Raw genomic sequence first — 23,780 nt, 5'->3', positions numbered from 1 at the left:
ATCACATGTATTTTCAGTTGCCAAATAATTTTTCTATATCGTATCTAATAAATCATTGAAATTTTGTTTTTTCTCGTATTGTAGACCTCGTCAACCTTCTTCGAAAGTACACAAATTTATTGAACACAAAAATAAGATTATATGTTCAATGGTTCATTTGATTTTTAAAAAATATTGAACATATCGAAGATTTATTAGATACAAAATAAAAAATTCATAAGATAATTTTGGAAGTTCTACAAATATATGAAAATTTGTGGACTAAACAAATATTAAAGGGATTAGTTTTGTAATATGGAATACTTTCTTCCTTGATTACACCCAACTGATATGGATAACAACCCACTTAAAATTGTACGGATTGAAATATAGAGTAAATTTAATTAGTAGGAAAACTTTAGGGTATAAAATAAATGTGACAGTTCACCTTTCAACAAAATCTCATCTCAAACATAATTTCATGTTTTATTATTGTTATTATTATTATCATTGACAATATGTGGGATGTAGGAATTGGATCTCCAACCTCAAGGTTGATAGTAATCCAAGTTTTATATCAGTTGAATTATACTCATACAACTATACTTAATTATTTTCTTCCCAAGAACAGTTCACACCACTAATTTGTCATGTAATGGTGCAAACTAACATAATTAATAATAATAAGGGCAATCAATACAATACTAAGATAATTTTCAATTGAGTTAGCTTTACAAAATATAAAATGAGTACAAATTTTAAAATGATTGAAAAATTATTCAATAGTTTGAGACAAATTTGTGTCATTCGATTCAGTTAAACATCTGTCGTACGTTTTGAAAAAACCACCGAAACGGCCCACCCAAAGTCCAGGTATTTGTCATAGCTACCTGTTTCGAAAGGGTAAGAGGTAGTCTTATAGGCCGTACTAATCGAGTCAAAGCAACCTCATCTATACAAACGGGTAAAAAAGCCTCAAACCAATTGATAGGTTATCAAAATACAAAGCTCTAAACACGAGAACACAAGTATTAGAGGGCAGTTATAATATAAATAGGGAGAGACCCCACCGTGAAAGATATACAATCTAATTGTGCTTCACTCAACACAAGTCCAATTGATATTGTCTTAACCATTAGAATGTATGAGATATGTTTTGTAGGTGAATTCAAAGTGGATAATCCGAATCACCTAATCCGAATAACAATGTTTATCCAACTAAATTCACACATCAACATCCATCTTCACATTGTTTTGGTTGAAAATCAATGTAACCAACTCACATCCCTATTGCAATGTAGCCTCATCATTAAAAAAAGGGGAAAAAAAGTGAAGCAAGCATGTTAATTATTTCTTAAATGAGACGCTAGATAGGGCAAGATAGCTAGGAAGTGACAAAAGCATCATTTTCTAGAATTGGTTTTTTTATTATTTAAATAAAGACATCACATAATTACCTCTCTATCCCAATTCCAATTTACCCTTTTCTGTGAGCTATGGGTCTAAGTCTAAGGCCATAATTTCAACGTTAAAAAGCAATAAAACTTTTTGGTAATTTTCAGAAACCGATAACAAAAGGCATCGTGGCAACTCACGATTGGTCAGATCCTGTAATAAAAAGACACCAAAAGGCCAAAACTACTTCTACTTGGTGTACACGTTAAGAAGAGTCCACATCATGATTTTTAACAGACTTCCCACTTTTTCCCCTAAAGGTTTCACCGGACGACGGCGGAGCCGACGGCGCCGATAGCGACGGCGGCAGCAACTTGGGGGGTTTTGTTTTGTTTTGCCTTGCCGCTGATGCTGTTAAAATAATAATAAGAGTCACACAGAGCTTGAGCCCACTCGGTCTACTACTAACTTTTATTTTCCCAATGCCCTCTCTGTCCTCTATTCTTTGCCCATTTGTTCTTTCAAGTCTCTTCGTTACTTTTGTTTTCACTCTCTCTCTCTCTCTCTCTCTCTAAAAGCTCAAGATCTGGCCTCTCTCTCTCTCATGGTAGTTGTTGCTTTCGTTGCCAATCAATTTCTTTAGGATCTAAAAGAGAAAGCTGCTGAGATTCAGAGAAGAAATGGAGATTTTGTGCTGAGGTATTGTAATGGAGAATTGTTTTTCTTCAGTCTCTTTCTGGGTTTTGCCTCTAAATCTCCTATTTCATATGAAATTGTTTCATGGGTTTTGTTTTTTTCTTGGGGGTTTTCTTAGTACAATGTTGAAATTAGATGGTCCTCAATTGGTTATTATGGGCTCTCTTCATTTTGGATCTGTCTTCTGAAAGTTTAGATTTTGATCTGTTTTTTATGCATTGTTTTGAGTTCTTATGTTTTTGACTGATTTGTGTTTTCTTTTTCTAAAGGTCAGATGATTGAATAGGAAATGGGGAAGAGGGGGGGCTGGTTTTCTGCTGTGAAGAAAGCATTTGCTCCTGAATCTAAGGAAAAGAAAGATCAGGTTCTTATGGGTTGGGTTCTAATTTCTATAAATTTTTGTTTTCTGTGTTTTGTTTTTTTTAAGATCTTGAACTGAGAGTTTGCTATTGATCTTCATTGCTAGAAAACCAACAAATCAAAGAAAAGATGGTTTGGGAAGCCAAAGAAATTGGAGACAGTGGCATCTGCAGAGCCAGCTTCATTGGATGTGTCTGTTCTACCAATTGAAGAGGTGAAACTAGCAGATGCAGAGAATGAACAGAGCAAACATGCTTACTCTGTTGCCATTGCCACTGCAGTCGCTGCCGAGGCAGCTGTTGCAGCCGCCCAGGCTGCGGCGGAGGTCGTTCGGCTCACTACCATCCCTCGTTACTCCGGGAAATCAAAGGAAGAAATAGCAGCCATCAAGATCCAGACTGCATTCCGTGGCTATATGGTGAGTGATCATTTTCACCTTTTTGCAAGAATTGCTGACAATAATTGAAAGCTATAGTTGTTTTGAAACTATTCACTACTTTTTAAAACAGTTATTTGGTTTGGATAGAATTGTAATTGAAGTAGCCATTAGCTTGAGTGACAGATTTTGTTTAAATTACCATCATCTAGGCCCCTAGAGTTTGAGTTCACTTCAATTTAGTTAAAGTTTTATGATTATTCTTTAGAATTCAAGGACAACCAGTTCCGGTTCAAGTAAGGTCGTCTGAAATTTCATGGTTATTCTTGAGATCTGTTTACAACTCCCACAGCATTTCTTTAGAGAGGCAGTGAGCAGATGTTAGATTGACTTACAGCATTAGGTTAGTTGGCTAGCTAACTAGCTCATCATCTTTCTTTGCCACATTAAAAAAAATAATAATAAAAAAAAAATAAATAAAGAAGAAAAGGTTAACATCTAACAGAGATTAAAGCAAGTTATAGGAGCTCCAATGAAAGTCTTAAAATCACAAAGAAACCAAAGATTAAGCCCTAGGAACTAAAGAAATAAATATGACCAAAACTATTCGATATTCTAAAAACAACAAAAATATACAAATCAAACTTCCTGCTTGCCATGACTTAGTACTTTTTCTTGAGAAAGAGCATGGGTTTTTGCATTAAATTCGTCTTAAAATCACAAAGAAACCAAAGATTAAGCCCTAGGAACTAAAGAAATAAATATGACAAAAACTATTGGATATTCTAAAAACAACAAAAATATACAAGTCAAACTTTCTGCTTGCCATGACTTAACAGTACTTTTTCTTGAGAAAGAGCATGGGTTTTTGCATCAAATTCGTGCATATCATATACACCTAACTTCAATGCTGGCTTTGAATGTGTCATTTAATGGTCTACAGAGTGTTCAAAAACAGTATTCAATTGGTTCTCTGTAATGACTACTTTTGGGATTTGGGACATTAAATATGGTATTGAAAATTGGTTTTGTAATGAGAATTTTGTTCGCTCAGGCAAGGAGGGCCCTGCGGGCATTAAGAGGGCTGGTGAGGCTAAAGTCATTGATACAAGGCCAATCTGTTAAAAGACAAGCAACAACCACATTAAGATGCATGCAGACTCTTGCTCGTGTGCAGTCACAGATTCGTGCAAGAAGAATTAGAATGTCAGAGGAGAATCAGGCTCTTCAGAGGCAGCTCCAACAAAAACATGAAAGAGAGCTTGAGAGATTAACTTCTTCTGTAAGTTTTTTATTGTTCTTTTATACGAATCTCTCGTGTCAGATTTTACTCCGGAGAGTAATACTTAACTGCTAGCTGGTTTACATCTATTTTTTTCTAGTAACATAGCTACGTGTGACCCAATGACATGATGCCATATGACAATCTAAACTTTTTAAGTTTCTTTTTTAGCCGTGGTTAGGCTGGGTTGCAAAAAATGGGTGCAGCCCAACTAGTAGCAAAGTGTTATTCTGGTCCTTAATCTACCTCTTTTTTAGTTTTTCTTTTCTTTTTCTTCACCATCCAAGTATTTAAGTTAGTTATTGTATAACTTTGACCTGACCCTACAATACCCTACAATACCCTACAATATTCAATATCAGGAAGCTTTTAGGATATTTAATATTCCAAGTGGGTAGCAAGTAGTTCATGTGTGTTTCTTTTTCTAGTGCTCCTTTGTAATTAGATACTTTAATCCATGAATCCTCGTGCTGGCTTTTGAAGCTTTCAATTAATCATATCGCATGTGATCCAACAGCTTTGACTCTAAGATATTTAAAAGGAGTTTTTGAGTATAACACACTCTCTTTTATAAGTAGTTTCATAATGTTTCTTTTATAAGGAAGTTTCTTAATTAGATATTACAAGTTTCAAGGATGTGGCTTGCATACATTATAACACCAAAACGTAAAAGTGCGTGTGTGTGTGTGTGTATATATTTCATGAGTTCTTAATTAATCCTTGTGTTCGTACTATGAATGAGAATTGAAGTTTTGATCTTTGAATTAGGCAAACAATGAATGGAATGACAGTACCAAATCGAAGGAGCAAATTGAAGCTAGATTAGTTAATAGGCAAGAAGCAGCAACAAGAAGAGAAAGGGCATTGGCGTATGCTTACTCTCATCAGGTTCAATGCATTTCCTACTTTCTTGCTGATTTGATTATCATCTCCCTGCTCAGATCATTGAATTGCATTCTCACGGCTGTTTTCCCAACAGAATTCATGGAAGAATTCTTCAAAATCTGCAAACCCTACATTCATGGACCCGAACAACCCCCGCTGGGGATGGAGTTGGTTAGAACGATGGATGGCCGCTCGTCCATGGGAGACTAAGAGCACCGTCGATTATCACGAGCGTGGCTCCGTCAAGAGCGTGATCAGCCATACAACTTCGATCGGAGACATCGCCAAAGCTTACGCCCGTCGCGATCTCAATCTCGACATCAAGCCTTTTCCAAGGACTCCTACGAGCCAAAAAACGAGCCGAGCTCCGAGTCACCAATCGCCGGCGACTCCCACGAAGGCGCATTCATCTCTATCTGCAGGGAGAAAATTGAAGCCGGATAGTCCAAGAGGAATCAACTGGGGCGGAGACGCCGATTCCAGAAGCGCATTGAGCGTCAAATCCGAGCGGTATCGGCGACACAGCATCGCCGGATCATCGGTGAGAGATGATGAAAGCTTCACGAGTTCGCCATCGGTTCCAAGCTACATGGCGTCCACAGAAGCAGCCAGGGCTAGATCCCGGTTGTCGAGTCCAAGGGGAACGGAGAAAACGGCGGCGATTCTAGAGAAGGGACCGGCGATTATCGGCGCAAAGAAACGGCTGTCGTTCCCCGGCTCGCCGGCGAACTCGAGGAGGCACTCTGATCCAGCGAAAATAGACGCTAGTCCGATCAAGAATGTGGCAGAGAGAGATTTTACCGGCGAGAGCAGATAGTTGAAGAAGATGATGGATTTAGTAGTGATTTTTATTTTTAATCATCGTTTTTATTCTATTTTATTTTATTTTTAATTTTTTAGCTACGGTCGTTTTTTTTTTTTTTTTGGTTTGAAGGCAGGAAAATGGTGAATAAAAAGTAGATTTTCTGTTTTTATGTAAATGGAATTGGGGTTTGTTTGGGTGTGATTTTTTTTAGGTATATAATTTGACAACATTGTTGTTTTCAAATAGAGAAAAATGACTAAAATATTTATAAATATAGTAAAATTTCACTGTTTATCTGTAATAGATTGGAATAGATCGTGATATATTACTATAGGTATCTATTTGTGTCCTGATACAAATAGTAGTTTATCGCGGTTTATCGTAAACAAAATACGATATTTTACTATTATTTGTAAATATTTTCAGTAGTTTTGTCATTTAAAATAATGTATGTTTTATACGATTTATATGATCGTGTATTTAAAATAGAAGGTTGAATGGTTTATTGTTCTTTGTGTTATGGTTTCAATTTAATTATATTTTTCTCTTTTTGGAAAAAAAAATCTATAACTAAAATTTGTCATAATTTCTTTCTTATATGGACAAAAGATATTTGTTTTTAGAAATCGACAATCAAAGATGAACAAATAACATAAAGCGATAGAGAATTTATACATAAATCTACATTGTTCACTAACAATATGTTAGTTATATCTACGAGTAGAGAGCAATTTTGTTAAAGATAATTTCAAATTACAAAGTCAGAAGTGTCAATAGGGTCACAGTGTTTATATAACATACTCCTTTAAACTCTATTGCCAAAATTGTAAATAATGCAAATAATGTAAATACGAATACAATTTAGGTTTTATGGCCGTAGTCGTTCAAAGTGTCAGATATCATTCTAATAATATTAGAGATCAAATGATATCAAAACATATTTTTCTTTGTTCAACAATATGTGGGATGAAAAATTCTAACCTTGGTTCTATTAATTGATGAAATATTTTATCTTAATTGAGGTAGGATCTATATTGAAAAATGATCATAGAAAAATGCTACAACATGTAAGCTCACGTATGCTTCTTGATTAACCGCCCTTGAACACTAATAAGGTATCCAAATATTCAAATTTCATAGAAGATTTTCTCACCCTTCTTTCCATGGGATAATCTTAGGATCAGAAAATCAAAAGCTCAACAACATTTAGTATCAAATAAATTGAAAATCAATAGATAATTGCAACTATGACATGATGTAAATAAAATATTACAAAGTTAGAAGCTCCAAAAATATATATGCAAAAATAGAACAACCAGTCCAAGGTTAGATAACTAGACAAGTTTAGTGATTAGTTTTGGATCAATGAATGCTTATTAAGTATTTTAAATGTAATTGTTACTTTTTTTTCTTCTCTGTGTAGGATAAATTATACATTTAGGGGGTGTATGGTCCACCAACTTTATAAGTTGGTGTCAAATAACTCGAACATTATTGACCTCTGTACATTCATCGAAGAACTCTATCTTATAACTTAGTATCCCATACACAAGCTTCCTAACTCCATCTCCAACATATCAATTCCAGATATCGTAAACTAACTTATTGTCCCAAACACTCCTTACTCTCCAAAGTTAAAAGTAGTGTTATTAGGTTTCAAATTCAACAATCAAGCAATTATTGATTTGAAATATGTTCAACTTAGTCCATCATTAACATAATTTGTTAAATATTTAATAAAAGTTGATGTGACATTTTCTAAAATGAAAATAATAATGATTTGATTAATAGTATTTTAAAATAACTTCGTTTGTAAAGAAAGTCTTTTAGAGATATTGTCGGGACGGGGTCAGAGATGCCTTCTCCGTTCACACTTCCAATTTCATTATCTATCTTCACAAAATTTTCTGTGGAATTAAGTAGAGATTCCCTACAGAGAATTCGAAGGATCGAGTTCTCGCATGATTTTTTTTTTTTAAAAAAAAATCAATTAACTAAATTACTTTTATGTAAAAGTTTTAATTAAATAGTTAAATTTTTCACAATTTTTTTTATATGATAAATTCCACATGACGAATTTAAATTTAAAGAGAAGTTCCTCAAATATTTTAGTATAGAAAATAATTACCAAGCAAATTATTCATATATATAATTTGAATTTAAACATTTAATTCAAACATATTCATTATCTTGATCATTAAATAAAAATTATTTAAATATAATACTTATGAAATAATAATAATAACAACATAACATTATACTATTATAACAAATAAAAAGGAGAACAACAAAGCTGGGTGAGGGAAGGGCATTCTCTATCTCCTTCCTATAGAGAGTTTTTTCCTCACTCTCTCTCCCATTCTTTGCCTCGTTAGGGATGAATCTCAATAGGAAAAATTGATATCTCTAGCTGATTTCGTTTAATCACATACACCCTATATTAGTAGTTATATCATTGTACAAAAATGAGTCTATCTCAACTGATATAGTGTTTGTGTTATCAACCTTGAAATCAGAGATTCTAATCCCCACCCCACATATTATCAAAGAGAAGTAGTAATATTATTGTATGCTATTTTACTTTATTGTTATTATTATTTTAAAAAATATTGTTCTGTTATTATAATTTTTTTTGGAAAAATTACTTTTTTAATTTCGTAATTTTGAAAAATATGTACGTTTTGTTTAAGTTTTTGAAATGTACTTTTTTAATCCTCAAAATTTAAAGAAAATGTGCATTAGTCCCTCAATTTTCAAAATGTATCCATTTTTTTAAAAAATAGATTAAAAAAGTCCATGCTTTAATTTTTGGGGAAAATACCTTTTGGTTTCTAAGGGTTTGGTTCTAGTTTTTATTTAGCTATTGATTTCAAAATGTTATACTTTTAGTCCTTAAGTTTTAAGTTTGATTTTAATTTAGTCCATAAATTTAGAAATGTTAAAATTTTACCTTTAAGTTTGAGTTTTATTTCAATTTAACCCCTAGATTTCAAGATTTACACTTTTAATCTCGATTTTTCACTAAATATTTAATTCTATTATTTTGTGTTAATGTCTATTAATTAATTTAAAAAATTTAAAAGATTATAATTAATTAAAGCTTCAATATTTTTCATCATTATTAAAATTAATTTTAAAATTTCATTTTATAATTATTTTAAATTAATTGATAGACACTAACCAAAGAATAAAAGTAATATTTAGGGAAAGTATGAGATTAAAAGTGTAAATCTTCAAATTGAAGGACTAAAATGAACAAAAATTTTAACATCAAAAGTAATATTGTAACATTTTAAAATATAAGAACTAAAATGAAATGAAACTCAAAATTAGAACTCAAATGGTAAGAAACTAGACTCTAAACCTACTAAACAAAAATATATATTCTTTTTAATTTTTTATTATTTTAAATTAGAAACTTTTCTATAAAAATTTTAATCCTCTCGAAAAATTATTTTTAACTTATTTTTTTCAATTCAAAAGGTCATACTAATACAAATTTTCAAAATTTTTTAAACTAAAAAATACATTTTGAAAATTAAAAAAACTAAAATATACCTATTTTTAAAAATTCAACACCAAAAATATATATTTTAAAAAACTAGAGACTAAATGTATGCATACTAAAAAAATAATTTTATTTATTTTTTCTTTTTTTTCTTTCTCCGAGAAAAAAAATGCTATTATTATAGTTATTTTAATCAACATATATAGGGATAGGTATACTTTTTTTTTTTTTTTTTTTTTTTTTTTTTTTTTTTTTAAAGAAAAACCGACTTCCCTTATTAGACTATGAAGTGTACTCAAGAGAAAAAAAAGAAAAAAAAAAAGAAGAGATTGGCCGAACTTCTCGGTTTTGAAATATTCTATATTCATGTTTTTTTTTTAAATATCTTTTTAATTCTTGAATTTTTAAAAATAAGTGCATATAGTCGTTAAAATTTTTATTTGGCCAATTTAGTCCAATTTTCAAAAATAGATTTCAAACGTCCTAATCTATCTATTTATTTTTAGGGACCGTTACAAATATAGATATTAGACCCAAAATATTAACAGATATAACATAATGTAAAAAAATTGCAAATATGGTCAAATTTAAATAGTCTATACCATATTATTGGTAGAAGTCTATCAGTGATAGACCATATCACCGATAAGAGTCTATCAACGGTATTGTCTATATTTGCAATTTCTTTTAAATAATGTTATACACTTCCTAAAAATGCTACCAATTGTAATTACCCTTATTTTTATTGTTTTAAAATATTTTTAATTAAAAAATCAATAAACATTTTCCCCTCTTTTCTCCCTTCTTTGTCATTCCCTCTCTCTTCCTCAATCTTCTTCATCTCCACCTCCTAACTACCTTCTTGGAGACGGTTTCTTCCTCTCCCAAGACTTTTTAATTTCTCATTTTTCTCTATTCCTAATTCCTCTTCTTCTTCTCCAACTGAGTGATTTCTTGGTTAAAAAGAACCCATAAAAATAATTCACCCACAATAGAATCAGAAAGAAACAAATAAACAGACTTTGATAGAACAAAATTTAATTTTCAGCAAGGATGAAAATATCCGTCTGCATGTTGACATATCCATAAATTGAAGGGTTTGACATCGATATTAGATATCCATGAATATCTTCAACAACTTTTATAAATGCTCATAAAATATAAACAATATTTATGTATATTAGTCCAATATGAATAAGAATAGTAATAACATATCCATATCTTAGTTTTAGAGAAAAAATAATTTAATTATTAATCTAAATAAATTATATAAATTTCATGAATTATTGAAATATTTGTCGATATCGATATTGACATCGATATTTTAATCCTTGGTTTTCATATTAGATATTCAAGGAGCTTTGTTACTTGTGATCTTGAAAACAACCGTGATAACCGTTAGCTGAAATTAGAAAATAATGGGTTGGGACTTGGAGGTTGATAAGAAACTGACCATCATAGGAGAACATGAAGTTCTACAATAGAAAAATGAAGATCAACAGGCTCAATCTAGCTCAATCGAAGCTCATACTGAAAATCCATGGGAGAACTTTCCAAGTCAATCCAATCATGAGGCAATCATTATCCTTAAGGACTAATGACAAGAGCTAGAGCTAAAAGACTTTAAGAGATTAAATGCTTGCTTCCAAGCTAAATTTCTAGTCCATCATGAAGAGTTGTAGCCCTTAAAACTCCAATAGTCACTTGGACACCAAAAAGTCATAATGAATCTGGAAATTCAGATTCACCCACATATATAATGCTTGATGTATTAATTTATTTCAATGTATTACATTTATAGAGGTTCATGTATGTAGTTGAAGAATTTTTGTTGAACCTAGTCAATTAGGTGAAAAGTTGTGTCATTTCAAGTTGTCTTTTTAATTAGTACAAATACCTATGTACTTTGATCATTTGAACAACACTTTGAATTTGAATGAAATTTTCTTAGAGTGTATTCTCGTAAGCTTTATGCTTTTCTTTGTATTCTTGTGTTTAGAATGCATGTTTTAGGACATTCAATCTTGTTTCCAAGCTAATTTCCAGATTCATTATGACTCTTGGGTGTCCAAGTGATTTTTGGAGCTTTAAGGGTTGCAACTCTTCATGATGGGTTGGAAATTTAGCTTGAAAGCAAGCATTTAATCCCTCTTCAAGTCTTTTAGCTCTAGCTCTTGTCATTGATTCTTGGGGCATAATGATTGCCTCATGATTGGATTAACTTGGAAAGTTCTCCCATAGATTTTCAGCATGAGCTTCAATTGAGTTGGATTGAGCTTGTTGAGCTTTATTTTTCTCTTGTAACATATTCTCCTATGATGGTCAGCTTCTTATTATTGAACTTGTTCATAACTTCAAGATTTTGAACTTTTCACAATCTAATTGATAAAACTATATTGAAAGTCCTAAAACATGCATTCTAAACACAAGAATACAAAGAAAAACATAAAGCTTGAGAAAATACACTATAAGAAAATTTCATCTAAATTCAAAGTGTTGTTCAAATGACCAAGGTACATAGGTATTTATACTAATTGAAAAGACAGCTTAAAAGGACAGCTTAAAAGGACACAACTTTTCACCTAATTGACTAGGTTCAACAAAAACTCTTCAACTACATACATGAACCTTAATAAATGTAAATACATTGAAATAAATTAATACATCAAGCATTATATATGTGGATGAATATGAATTTCTAGATTCATTATGACTTTTAGGTGTCCAAGTGACTCCTGGAGCTTTAAGCGTTGCAACTCTACAATTGAAAATTTAGCTTGGAAGCAAGCATTTAATCCCTCTTCAAATCTTTTAGCTCTAGCTCTTGTCATTGGTCCTTGAGGCATAATGATTGTCTCATGATTGGATTAACTTAGAAAGTTTTTCCATGGATTTTCAACATGAGTTTTGATTGAGTTGGATTGAGCTTGTTGAGCTTCATTTTTCTCTTGTAAAACTTTATATTCTCCTATGATGGTCAACTTCTTATCAGAGGTGAAGATGGAAAGACGAAGAAGAGAAGAAATGAGGGAGGAGAGAGGAAATATTGTCACACCCCTTCCCAGACTACCCTCTTAATCTGGAAGAGAATATGACGGTGGTAATTACTAGCCCTACTGCCAACACTACCACCTTAGCCTTCTAGCCTATATACCAACCTATTAAACATTATTAATGTACGCATACAGCAGGCCTTCATAAGGTTCTAAATAAGATTATATAATCACATGCAAACAGTCATGACATAACATCTACGGGTAAAATATTTATAGTTGGGCCCAAACATCACTAATAAAGCCCTAGTCCCTCTCAAAACATGTGTACTAGATAGACCATCAACCTAAGTTCTTCTTATCAAGTCGGGCCTTTCAGTGGCAAGCAGTAGCAGGATCAACCTTGAGGAATCTGACCGTTACTTGGAAAAGGAAAACATAGAAAATCTGCGAGCTAGTAGCCCAGTGAGTGACTATAGAGTCATATTACACCATGCATTATATCACTATAAACATGTAAATATACCGATGAGCAGATCAAGCAACTTTCTCTAAACATAAACATCGATAACTATTCTTAGACATCATTAAACATCATTATTCCTTATTTGAGAACGAGCCTACATCACTCTAGCTCCCAACGTCTGTTACCGGCCAAGAGACCCATACTTTGGCCTCCATTTGCTGGTATATGGCCTAGGAGACCCATACTTCGGCCTCTCATTTAGAACCACCTACGTGCACGTAGAGTTTTCTAAGTACCGTCAACACCTTAGGTACTATTACCCAGATACCTTCTCCGTGTCTTTCAGTATCGAGTTATTTCCTAGCATCAAATTAAGTTTCATTGCATGCCATTTACACAAAGGCTCAATCTACCGTAGCTTTCCTCCAAAATGCATGCTTCAACATAGGAACTTAACTTTTGTAATGAATTCACAACATACCGTGGCATGCGTTAAAACATATACAAGCTGGGGGAGATACGCTAAGCTATTCATTAAACATTTATTGCTTGAGGAAATATAAATTCATCATCAACATCACTGTAACTTATATGGTCTTTTATGCATAAGTATGAAAACATTAAGTTCATTTTAGTCACTCACAGGTCCTTCAAGTTTGCTTCCTTAAGGCTTGATAGGCTTTTCAGATGGGAGTTGAACCTACACATATAAACATACTACTTAGTATTTACATTAGCCTTCCTTTTAGGCCTACTCAATAAATCAAGCTCACATGTCAAACCATCACATTGTGCCTCCTACCATTCACCTTGAGGGTCAGACATTTAGCCAATTTTGAGGGATTGGGTGTCAAAAGAATGCACCCTTTGATCGCCCACACTCCCTACACTTAGAAAAATTTTGGAGCATCAAACTGCAGATTCAATTCCAACAATTCATAACTAAATTTCTAGAACTGATCTCAAAGAAATTCCTTCTACAAACTTGCTTAGAATCAATTAGAAACATTATCTTAAAATTTCAGCTAGAAATTCCTCGTCGTTTTATCTGGAGATTCAAAACTTCATCATTGACCCCGATTCAAGCAACTGCCTGCTTGTTCAACAATTTCCAGTTCAAATTTCAAAAATATATAACTCGATTTTCAGGCCTCATCTTAAAAAGTTTCTTTCTACAAAGTTGTTTATAACAGAGTTAACAATATTACCTCAAAAGTTTAGCTCAACAATTTTCTTGATTCGTCTTGGAGCTTCAATTCTTCACTAATGGCCTAGATTCACTCGAGAAACAAACCCTTCATCTTTATTTTGCTCCTCCGGCCTTATTCTAATGAGTTTTCCTTTCAGCAGCACAACCACAGAAAATAGACACATAGAGCTTTCGAATACCACTAGAATTACTTGAATAACTTAAGTAATTTTTTCAAACCAATTAAATGAAGTCATCCTTTCTGCTTACCACCGCCCAAAATCCTACATGAAATCTCCTTGGGCCACTTAGCCCACTAATGAAGATTAGTGGCTGAGATTTAATTAAGCCATTTTCTTCCCACTTCATCATAGCACAATTCAGCATTAAATCTCAGAGGATAGCATGGTCTCCTCTTGGTTTCCCATACTTAGCCAAAATTTGACCATTCTTTCCTACATAGCCATCCGAGAGTTCTCTTGTTCTTTAGTTTACTTTCCTTCTCCATCACTCCTAACCAACACATAATCTCATTACAACTTATTGGAAGACATCACATAATTTACACTTGCTTACTTAAGGTAATTAGGGTTTAGGTTTTACAAATATTTATTAATTGTTAATTTAAAATACTTAAAAATAAAAAATACTTATGGATTAGGGACCTTTTAAATCTATTTTTAAAATTGAGTGATTAAATTGGGGAAATCGAAATCTTAGGGATTAAGTGCACCTTTTTTAAAATACTCAGAGACTATAAAGGTATTTTTCCACGTTCTTTCTTTAAATTCAACTGAAAATTGAACAAAAAAAAATAGTTTTGATAGATTCATTATCTTTTGGATCGAGTGAGAATGAGAGGCAAATTTGTAAAAAAAAAAAAATGAGGGGCACAATTGTAAGAAAAAAGAATGAGGAGCATAAGAGAAAAAGGAGTGTGGAATGTCAATTAAGGAGACATGTGAACGAGAGACATTGACATGAACAACCGTGTGCTAAAAGAAGAAGGGAGTCATAGGAATGAGAGAATAAAGAAAATTAAGAGTAGGGTGAGTATTGTTGACCGATAAACCGAGCCAACCGACCCAAACCGGCTGATAGCACTTGAAATGTGCTATCTTCTTCCGCTTAACTTAGGGTTGTTTAGCTATTTAATTTGGTTTAATTGATTATTTTGTAGGACTCGAGTGTAAAGCAGACATATTAAGCGTTCGAGACTTAAAAACGCTAAAATGACAAAATTAGAAGCTAAATCGTTCAAATGACAAAAAAAGGAAGGCTGCTACACTGTTGAGCGTCGCTACGTTGCAATTAAACCTAAGTCTGACACTAGGTTGACGTTGTAGGATAGAATGCTCGAATGCAGGGAGGCGTCGCAACCTACCCCAAGCATTGCAACCCTTTGAAAAATCAAGGACGCCACAGTCGCAACACACTCCAACACTAGAACCTCGATGTTGTAAGGTAGCAGCAGTAGCATTGCAATGCTCCTTTGAAGTGTCACGACGCCATGTAGTTTAACGCGAATCCCCCAGCGCGTGCAACGCAATCGAGCATTGTAACGCTCTCCCTAGCGTTGCAACGCTGCGACAGTTTTATAAAAGGAGAATTTTTGTCTTGTTGTGATTGGTGTCCCAATTCTCCTGGAGTCTCGTAGTTTGTCAACATCGTACATATTGTTATGAATAAAATAAGAGTTATTTTTTTTGCATTTACTCATATCCAATAAATAAAGTTCCATGGTTATTGTATGTAAACTTAAGCATGTATATGAGATATACAAATGGATCATGCCTTAAGTGATAACCTAAAAAGATCTGCAGTATAAGGATTAAGGAGGGATACCTAATCCTGATGACACTACAGATACGACCCGGTTTGTAGGGGTTTACAAGTGTTGTAAACTACTACAAATGGCTGATCCTGACCATTCATGTAGAGACATGCGAGCGGGGGTGTCCTATATAAAGAGTTTGTATAAGACTGGACCACGAGATGAATAGTCTCTTTATGTAACGTCGTTCATACTTGAGACTTACATCTCACCTAAATGACCATAGGTGTCATGACCTTAATCTTGAGTGTTTTGGAAACTCCTGCCTTTGAGGGCGGTTCTTTAATTAGTATGGGTGAGAGTGGCCAGATTGCCAACTCAACAAGCCTACCTTTTTGGGAATTTGTTTGATTGGGGAGCTGGGAACTCAGTTACACAAGATAAAAATTCACTCCTTCCCCGAAGCAGAGGTAAGTAGATAGATTGCTCCCTTAAGGGCTGATTTCGGGTCTTGAACATAGTGGCCATAGTCTCTCTTTGGAAGAGAGAACTCAGTCATAGATGATTTATGTTCATTAGAGGAATCAGTGGTACTTAAAGAGTTAGATGTAACTACAGGGGAAAATGGTAAATTAGCCCAACTGTAGCAAGAAGAGTGCAGCTGTCGATCTTTAGTGGAGTGCTCGACAGTTAACGAATGATGGATCCTGTGACTAAAGAGTTTAGTCAGTTATTCACGTATCGTTGGAGCTTCAAGCTAAGGTCCATAAGGTCCCCTTGGTAGCTCAATAGATTCAAGTTGAGAATCAGTTCTTGGAATTGATTTGAAATGTTCAAATTGACAAGAAGAAAATCAATTATATATGATATAATTAGTGTGATATATGAGATACATCAAGTGGAGGATTAATGTAAATATGATTTACATTAAGTACCATAAAATAGAAAAAGAACTATGGTTTATATGTTTCATGAGATGAAATATTAAAACTATAGGTTATAAATATAATATGGTAAGTTGGTTATCATATATATTTATAATAATATTAATTATTTGATAATTATCTCTTTTTCTCTAATAACCAAGTGAGTGGGAGGTTATTGGTGGTTTTTTTTTTGGTAACTATGAGATAAAAGGAAAAAGGTTTTTCCTAAATTTAGTAGAGTTACTCAATTTAGAATGTACTCATGGACAAGCTATCAAGTGAAAGAGTTTCACTAAGCGATAGCTAGCAGAGAGACTAAACGATCGTGAACTTAAACTATATGATAGTTCATCAGCTGGTTGTAGCTAAATGATCGCGTAGTATTGCCTATACGGTAGGCTACCATCTTTTACATGATTGAGCAGATCGTCTATATGATAGACTGTGTCATCTCCCACTTGCTTAATCATCTACACGATTGTTGTTCCTCTAGTCTCTTCCTTTTACCCTATTTATACAGAGCCCACAACTCTTGGATTTTCACATCGAGAATACCAAGGTAACCATTGTGGTGGTGTCCTCACTCAACATGATTAATTTCAAGGTTTTGGAGGCCGTTTGTTGGGTTCATGATCGTTGGCCGCTCGTTGTGTTCATGCTGTTGTTTCAGTCGTTGTGTTCGAAGGCTGAGGTGCTGTTCTTGGACACATTTAAGTGATTGAGGGAGTTTGAAGAATGGTTCTTCAAAGGTACGCATACTCTATCCCTTGATTATCTCTCAAAGCATGCTGTAATTTTGTATTATGCATGACCTGTTAGTTTCCATTTCTTGTATTGTAATTGTTAATGTTCAATTTTGAATGGAATTTGAACGATCCTTCCGCTGCTCATGGAAATCCTCATGTCTAATTCTCTTCAATTGGTATCAGAGCCAGGTTGTTCTGATATTCCAAATTTCACTTCTGTTTTGAACTTTCTTTTACAGTCGTGGTGGGTTTTCTGCATTGCGTTTAAGTGTTAAATGCATTTGTGGATGGTTCTTGATGAATGTTTATGGGATAATTGCCTCTGTTTAAAGCTTTCTTTTCGATTACAAAGTGTTAATTTGTAAGGACCCCTATGTTTTTTGGCATAATTAACAAGCATCGAGTCTGTAATTCAAAGTGTTTGAGTTTGTTGAGTCATTCGTGATGAAGTTTCGAAGCATGGAATGCGGATCTCATCGAGGAAGAAGACCAAGGGTTGGCCGTATCATATAGCCTAAGGTAAACGATTGTTGGGATTTGGCTACGATCGTGTAGAAAAGTTCTGCGCGATCATGTAACATTTACTAAACGATTGTTTAGCTAATGCTAAACGATACGGTAAAGTGTTTGCTCTATCACGTAGCGTTGGTTGCCCGATCGCGTGGACTCTAGAGGTAGACGATCGTGTAGAGCATATGATGCTTATCATTTAATAAAAGACGCACGCACTAAACGATCGTATAGTTAACATGTTCATTGCATAGTCACTTACTACACGATCACCCCTTATGCGATACCTCGCACTTGCTCAGCGATCGTTTAGACGATTGTGCTTCACCATATCGTTGTCATTTAGATGATCATTTAAGGCTTGCATTGTATGTTGCGCACTGCATGATCACGCGCCCCATGCTTCATCGTATAGTAAAGGTACACAATCGTTGCTAAACGATCGTTTAGCTCAGGAAGCGTTGGTAAACGATTGAGTAAAGCATTTACTCTTTCGTGTAGCCGATCATCAAGAAATTGGTACACGATCAGTGGAGGCGTGTTTCTTCGTCCGGACGGTTCAAGACCCAATTTGCCTGTTTGAATCGGAGACTCTTTGCTATTTATAATAGTTAGCTTTGTTTTTTAGGATTTGAGGCTAATTATCCCTGTCCATCAAATTTTGTTTAATATACATGAGATGTATGTTAGTTTATATGGTATAGTGTATGACATATAGATTTGAAACCCACCTTAGGTTGTGCAATTATTCATGCATTATATATTATAAGTGTTATAATATGGCATGATGAAATTACAAGAAAGCATACACATGCATAATGAAATATAAGAGTTATATTCATGCATGTAGTAAGCATATTTATGCATCATCTTTATATTATAAGCGTTATAGTATAAGGGTGAATAAAAGTATGTTTTGCTTGGTTCATTGCTTGGTTGTATAAGTGTTATATAGAAGTAGCAACGAATGAATAATGCATGGAGCATGACACTGAGGCTAATTTATAAACGTTATGAATGCCTTGTATGTGTTTGTTTTGCGTTGTGAATGATTTTGGTTATTTCTATTATAAACGTTATAATGGGAATTAGAACTAAAATCAATAAGAAAGAGTTGCATGTGGACTTAGGCAAACTCATGTTTTAAAAGGGTTTAAAATTGGATTGAGATAGACATAAGTTGAAGGTTCTAATGAGATTATCAACCTAAGTTTTAATCTTTTTAAATCAGTTTAATAGGATTAAATTAATTGGTATAAAAGATTAAAATTTATTAAATCTATCTATAAGGGACCTTTTGTCTAAGGCAGGTTCTGTTTAGGCCGGGGTACTTAAACTGACGGAAATGGAACACCCCTACCTAGGAACCTACCTAGAAAGGTGAATTAGATAGATTTTCTGCAAGCATGCGACAGTTGATCAAAGACTCCGTTAAAAAGTTTAATGGATGATGATCAAAAGGTAAAAGTTACTATTGGGCAAACCTAAAAATTTACTTAGTTAAAATCTTTAGCCGTGTTTTTTTCTAAGTAAACTAAACCCTAGGTTATAAAATACTCAGTGGGAGGAAGAGATATATATGATATGTCAATGGTTCCACTCACATTTCTCCCTGAGCATTCATGCAGTGAGATTCATGCTTGGCCTAATGGTGCCTTGGGAGCATCCCCCTTCGAATGGTGTTCGCATGAGTCAATATCAAGGTGGAAGGAGAGAATATTTATAGTAAGTGGGTGAAGGGTGTGTGTCAACAAGTCCTGCGGTCTCCTTCATTAGTTCGCACCGTGAGATCATTCTTGCACTCCCTCGTGGCGCCCTGGGAGCGTCCCTCTTCGGATGGGTTTTGTGCAGTTGGTCAATATCAAGGTGAACTCCAGAAATGGATAGGGTCACTTTAGTTTTTGCCCCAATCAGATTTTTTCCCTTCAGATTGGCTGCTTGGGGTGCAACTTTAGGGTCTAAAATGATGGGTCACACTTATGGGAAATTGTTAAGTAAGTTAATGATTTCTTGATCAATTAATGATGGCTAGTTGGTATAGGAGCAAAAGTTGTTCTGGTAATAATGGATGGTTGAGATTGTCTCAATTCAAAGGAGGGATAAATTGACCACTCTTCAGCGGCTTTTGTCCTAAACTTTGAAGCATCATTGTGAAACTAGATGACACATGTGGTTTATTTCAGTTTTGCTAAACCGTATTGGATGTTGTTTGTTTTTAACCGTATTTTCTTAAAACCTAATGTAGGTCAATGTGTTTGTTTTTTCAGCAACATGTTTGATTTTCCGTTAAATGCCTCTAGTTTGACTGATTTCATACAGTGGAAAGAATCTTGTAAAACGTATTTTGTGGTAAACGACCTCGAGTTTGTCATGGTTGAGAAGTGTCCTCAAGTCCCGACCCTTGACGCACCGCGAAATGTTCGTAATGCATATAAGGTGTGGATGAAGGCTAATTCATTGGCTCGACTTCACATTTTGGCTAGCGTACTTGATGCTTTGGCCAAAAGGGTTGAAAACATGGTCACTACACGTGAGATCATGGACTCGTTGCAAGAATTGTTTGAACGTAACTTCTTACTTTTTGAGCATAAAGGGATGGATGACAAAAATACCAGTAGTGTCAGTTCCCAAGATAACCTTCAGAAAGAGAAAACAAGTGTTGCTAACTCTATTAAAGTTCATCGACGAGAAGTGTTCTCTGACATGGGACTTGGAGCTTATTTAAGTTTTAATACTGATCCCACTACTCTCCAAAAGAGGAGGAAGTCTAAAGACAGTAAATATGATTTATTGGTCTTGAAGATGTGTTGTTAAAGAATGATGATTCTGCCCGGATCCTTGATTCGAGTGCTACTAATCACGTCAATTCTTTTTACCAAGGATTTAGTTCCTGGAAAACGTTGCCACAGGGAGAGATGACTTTTCGAGTCGGTACTGGTAAGGTTATTTCAGTTGTTGCTGTAGGCAGACTGAAGTTATTTTTGGACAAGAAACGTTATTTGTTACTGGATAATGTTTTTGTAGTTCCTCATATCAAGAGGAACTTAATCTCGGTTTCTTGTCTCATTGAACAAGGCTATAATGTCTCCTTTTCTGAGAGTAAAGTGTTTATTTTCAAGAATGGTATGGAGATTGATTTTGGTTCAATGGAAAATAACTTATATGTACTAAGGCTGTTAGTCATAAAAGCCTTGTTTAATATCGAAATGTTCAGTACAACGACAACAGCTAAAAGACCAAAGGTTTCTCCTTAGGAAAACGCCCATCTTTGACATCTAAGGTTAGGTCACATCGACCTCAATAGGATTGAAAAGTTGGTGAAATGTGGACTTCTAAAGATTTTAGAAGAAAACTCCTTGTTGGTGTGTGAATCATGCCTCGAAGGCAAGATGACCAAACGACCTTTTACTGGAAAATGTTATAGATCCAAGGAGACCTTGGAGCTTATACATTCATAGCTCTATGGTCCGATGAATGTTAGAGCTCAAGGTGGGTATGAATATTTCATCTCTTTCATAGATGATTATTCAAGGTACGGGTATCTATACCTAATGCAACGTAAGTCTAAAGCCATTGACAAGTTCAAGGAGTATAAGGCTGAAGTTGAAAATTTATTAGGTAAGGAGATAAAAACACTACGAACTAGTTATGGTGGAGAGTATATGGACCTCCAATTCCAGAACTATATGATAGAAAATGGAATTACATCCCACCTCTCGACCCTAGGTACACCTCAGCAGAATGGTGTATCAGAAAGGAGAAACAGAACCTTGTTGGACATGGTTCGGTCTATGATCAGTTATGCTCATCTTCCAGACTCGTTTTGGGGTTTTGCAGTGGAGACTGCATGATACATTTTGAACAATGTTCCATTAAAAAGTGTTTCTGAAACACCTTTTGAGCTGTGGAGAGGCCGTAAAGGTAGTTTATGCCACTTCAGGATTTGGGGGTGTCCGGCTCACGTGCTTGTGACTAACCTAAAGAAGTTGGAACCGTGTTCGAAAGTTTACCTCTTTGTAGGCTACCCCAGGGAAACGAGGAGTGGATCCTTCTATGATCCGAGTGAGAACAAAGTGTTTGTTTCTACAAATGCTATCTTCTTGAAAGAAGACCACATCAGGGATCATAAACCACAAAGTAAGCATGTTTTACTTGAGAATCTAGTGAGACTGCTGAGGGTTCAATAAGAGTTGTTGAACAGACTAACATGTCAACAAGAGTTGTTGAGGTTGGTTCATCTAATCAACCATCTCAAGAGTTGAGACTGCCTCGAGGTAGTGGGAGGGTTATGAACCCACTAGAACGCTACAAGGGTTTGACTGAAGCCCAGAACATCATTTCTGATGATGGGGCCGAGGATCCATTGTCTTATAATTAAACTTTCTCACCTATTGTCATGTTGAAGTCTATCAGATACTTCTATCCATAGCCACATTTTATGATTATAAAATATGAAAAATGGACGTCAAGACTACCTTTCTCAGTGGTAATCTTGAGGAGACCATCTACATGGCTCTGTTGGGGATGATGCCCTAAACTTTCATGTCCTATTGTTTGTAGGTTTTAAACGAACGCTTGTGATATATAATATATGATATTTTCCTCACTACTTGTCTTTGAACATTGGATATTTTATTTTCTTTACCACAAACCAATAAACTAAAACTCCTGGTTGTCATTATGTAACTTAAGCATGTATGTGGAGACATACAAGTGGATCTTGTTTTAAGTGATAACCAAAATGGTCTGTAGTATATGGATATAGGAGGGAAACCTTATCCTGATAATGCTACGGATGCAGCCTGCTTTGTAGAATAGTTACAAGTGTTGTGACTTGCAACAGATGGTTTGATCTTGATCATTCATGTGGGGACATGCGAGTGGTGACGTCCTATACAAAGAGTTGTATAAGACCTGACCACGAAGTGTTAACGTCTTGTTATATAACGTCGTTCATGATAGAGACTTCACTTCACTAGGATGACCATAAGTAACATGATCTCAATCCTAAGTGAGTTGGGAACTCTTGCCTTTGAGAGCGGTCCTTTGATTTCCATAGGTGCGAGTGGCCTGATTGCCGACTCAAACCTACCACTTTGGGGATTCATCTGATTTGGGAGCTAGGAACTCAGCTACACAAGATGGAATTCACTCCTTCCCCAAAGCAGGGGTAAGTAGATAGATTATCTCTCCATACTTCGCATGAGTAGTTAAATTTCTGAATGGGTTGAGAAGTACTTAGCTAGCATGACTTGAAATTTACATTTTATGCGATCATCTTGTCTTATGTATGCATCATTCACCCTTTAGAGATACTTGAGAGAGTAGTCTAAAGATAGAATCTAGACTTGAGAGAGTCATATTAGAATCTAGGCTTGAGAGAGTCATATTAGAATCGTATAAGCAAGAAATAGAACATTAGACATAAGTTCTATTGCTATTAACACATCGCATGCACCCTAGAAATAGGAATGATTGTATGTGATCACCTTGTTTTATGTATGTATTATTCATCATCGTATAGACAAGAATAGAGGCTTAGACATAAGTCCTATCGACTTTTTCGTATACATATCGCATGCATCCTAGAAATAGGAATTCTGGAATTCCGCATTGAGAGATGATGTGTTGTTATTTGTGTTTAGCATGATCACATAACTTGTGCATAATCTGAGGAAGTGTTAGCTAAACTCCTTCTCAACCCCTTCATCACATACTCATTGTAACTCTACGATTTCATTAACTTTGCGTTCAACTCTGTCGCATAGGAAAAATTCTTAATCAAAACGCCATCCACTTCATTTGTTTTTACTACCGTAAGAGAATCAAAGTGACTGTCGCATATTTACTTAGTAGTCCCTGTGTTTGACCCTAGACTTACCAGGAAACC

The 23,780-nt window shown here is 34.6% G+C and overlaps 1 protein-coding gene and 1 long non-coding RNA gene across 3 annotated transcripts; one reads left to right on the top strand and one right to left on the bottom strand.

The window, feature by feature from the left end:
* Positions 1-656: 656 nt before the first annotated feature.
* LOC120080013 (uncharacterized) lies at positions 657-5,105 on the bottom strand. Its single transcript, XR_016530319.1, has 2 exons — positions 4,968-5,105; positions 657-869 (listed from the first exon to the last, which is right to left on the bottom strand). It is a non-coding gene; the product is annotated as an uncharacterized LOC120080013 (long non-coding RNA).
* IQD3 (IQ-domain 3) lies at positions 1,579-6,031 on the top strand. 2 transcript variants are annotated; one of them, XM_039034534.2, is made up of 6 exons: positions 1,579-2,073; positions 2,340-2,434; positions 2,537-2,848; positions 3,861-4,088; positions 4,857-4,976; positions 5,068-6,031. In XM_039034534.2, the coding sequence occupies exons 2-6, from the start codon at positions 2,360-2,362 to the stop codon at positions 5,788-5,790; spliced, it is 1,458 nt and encodes a 485-aa protein (XP_038890462.1). In that variant the 5' UTR covers positions 1,579-2,073; positions 2,340-2,359; the 3' UTR covers positions 5,791-6,031. The 2 variants fall into 2 exon arrangements, with proteins under 2 accessions (XP_038890462.1, XP_038890463.1); XM_039034535.2 differs by having other exon boundaries at positions 1,820-2,073; positions 2,345-2,434.
* Positions 6,032-23,780: the final 17,749 nt, after the last annotated feature.

The sequence above is a fragment of the Benincasa hispida genome, chromosome 6 (genome assembly GCF_027475165.1).
Source record: "Benincasa hispida cultivar pf3 chromosome 6, pf3_genome.v1.1, whole genome shotgun sequence".
NCBI lineage: Eukaryota > Viridiplantae > Streptophyta > Magnoliopsida > Cucurbitales > Cucurbitaceae > Benincasa > Benincasa hispida.
This window is presented reverse-complemented; position numbering and strand designations above follow the sequence as displayed.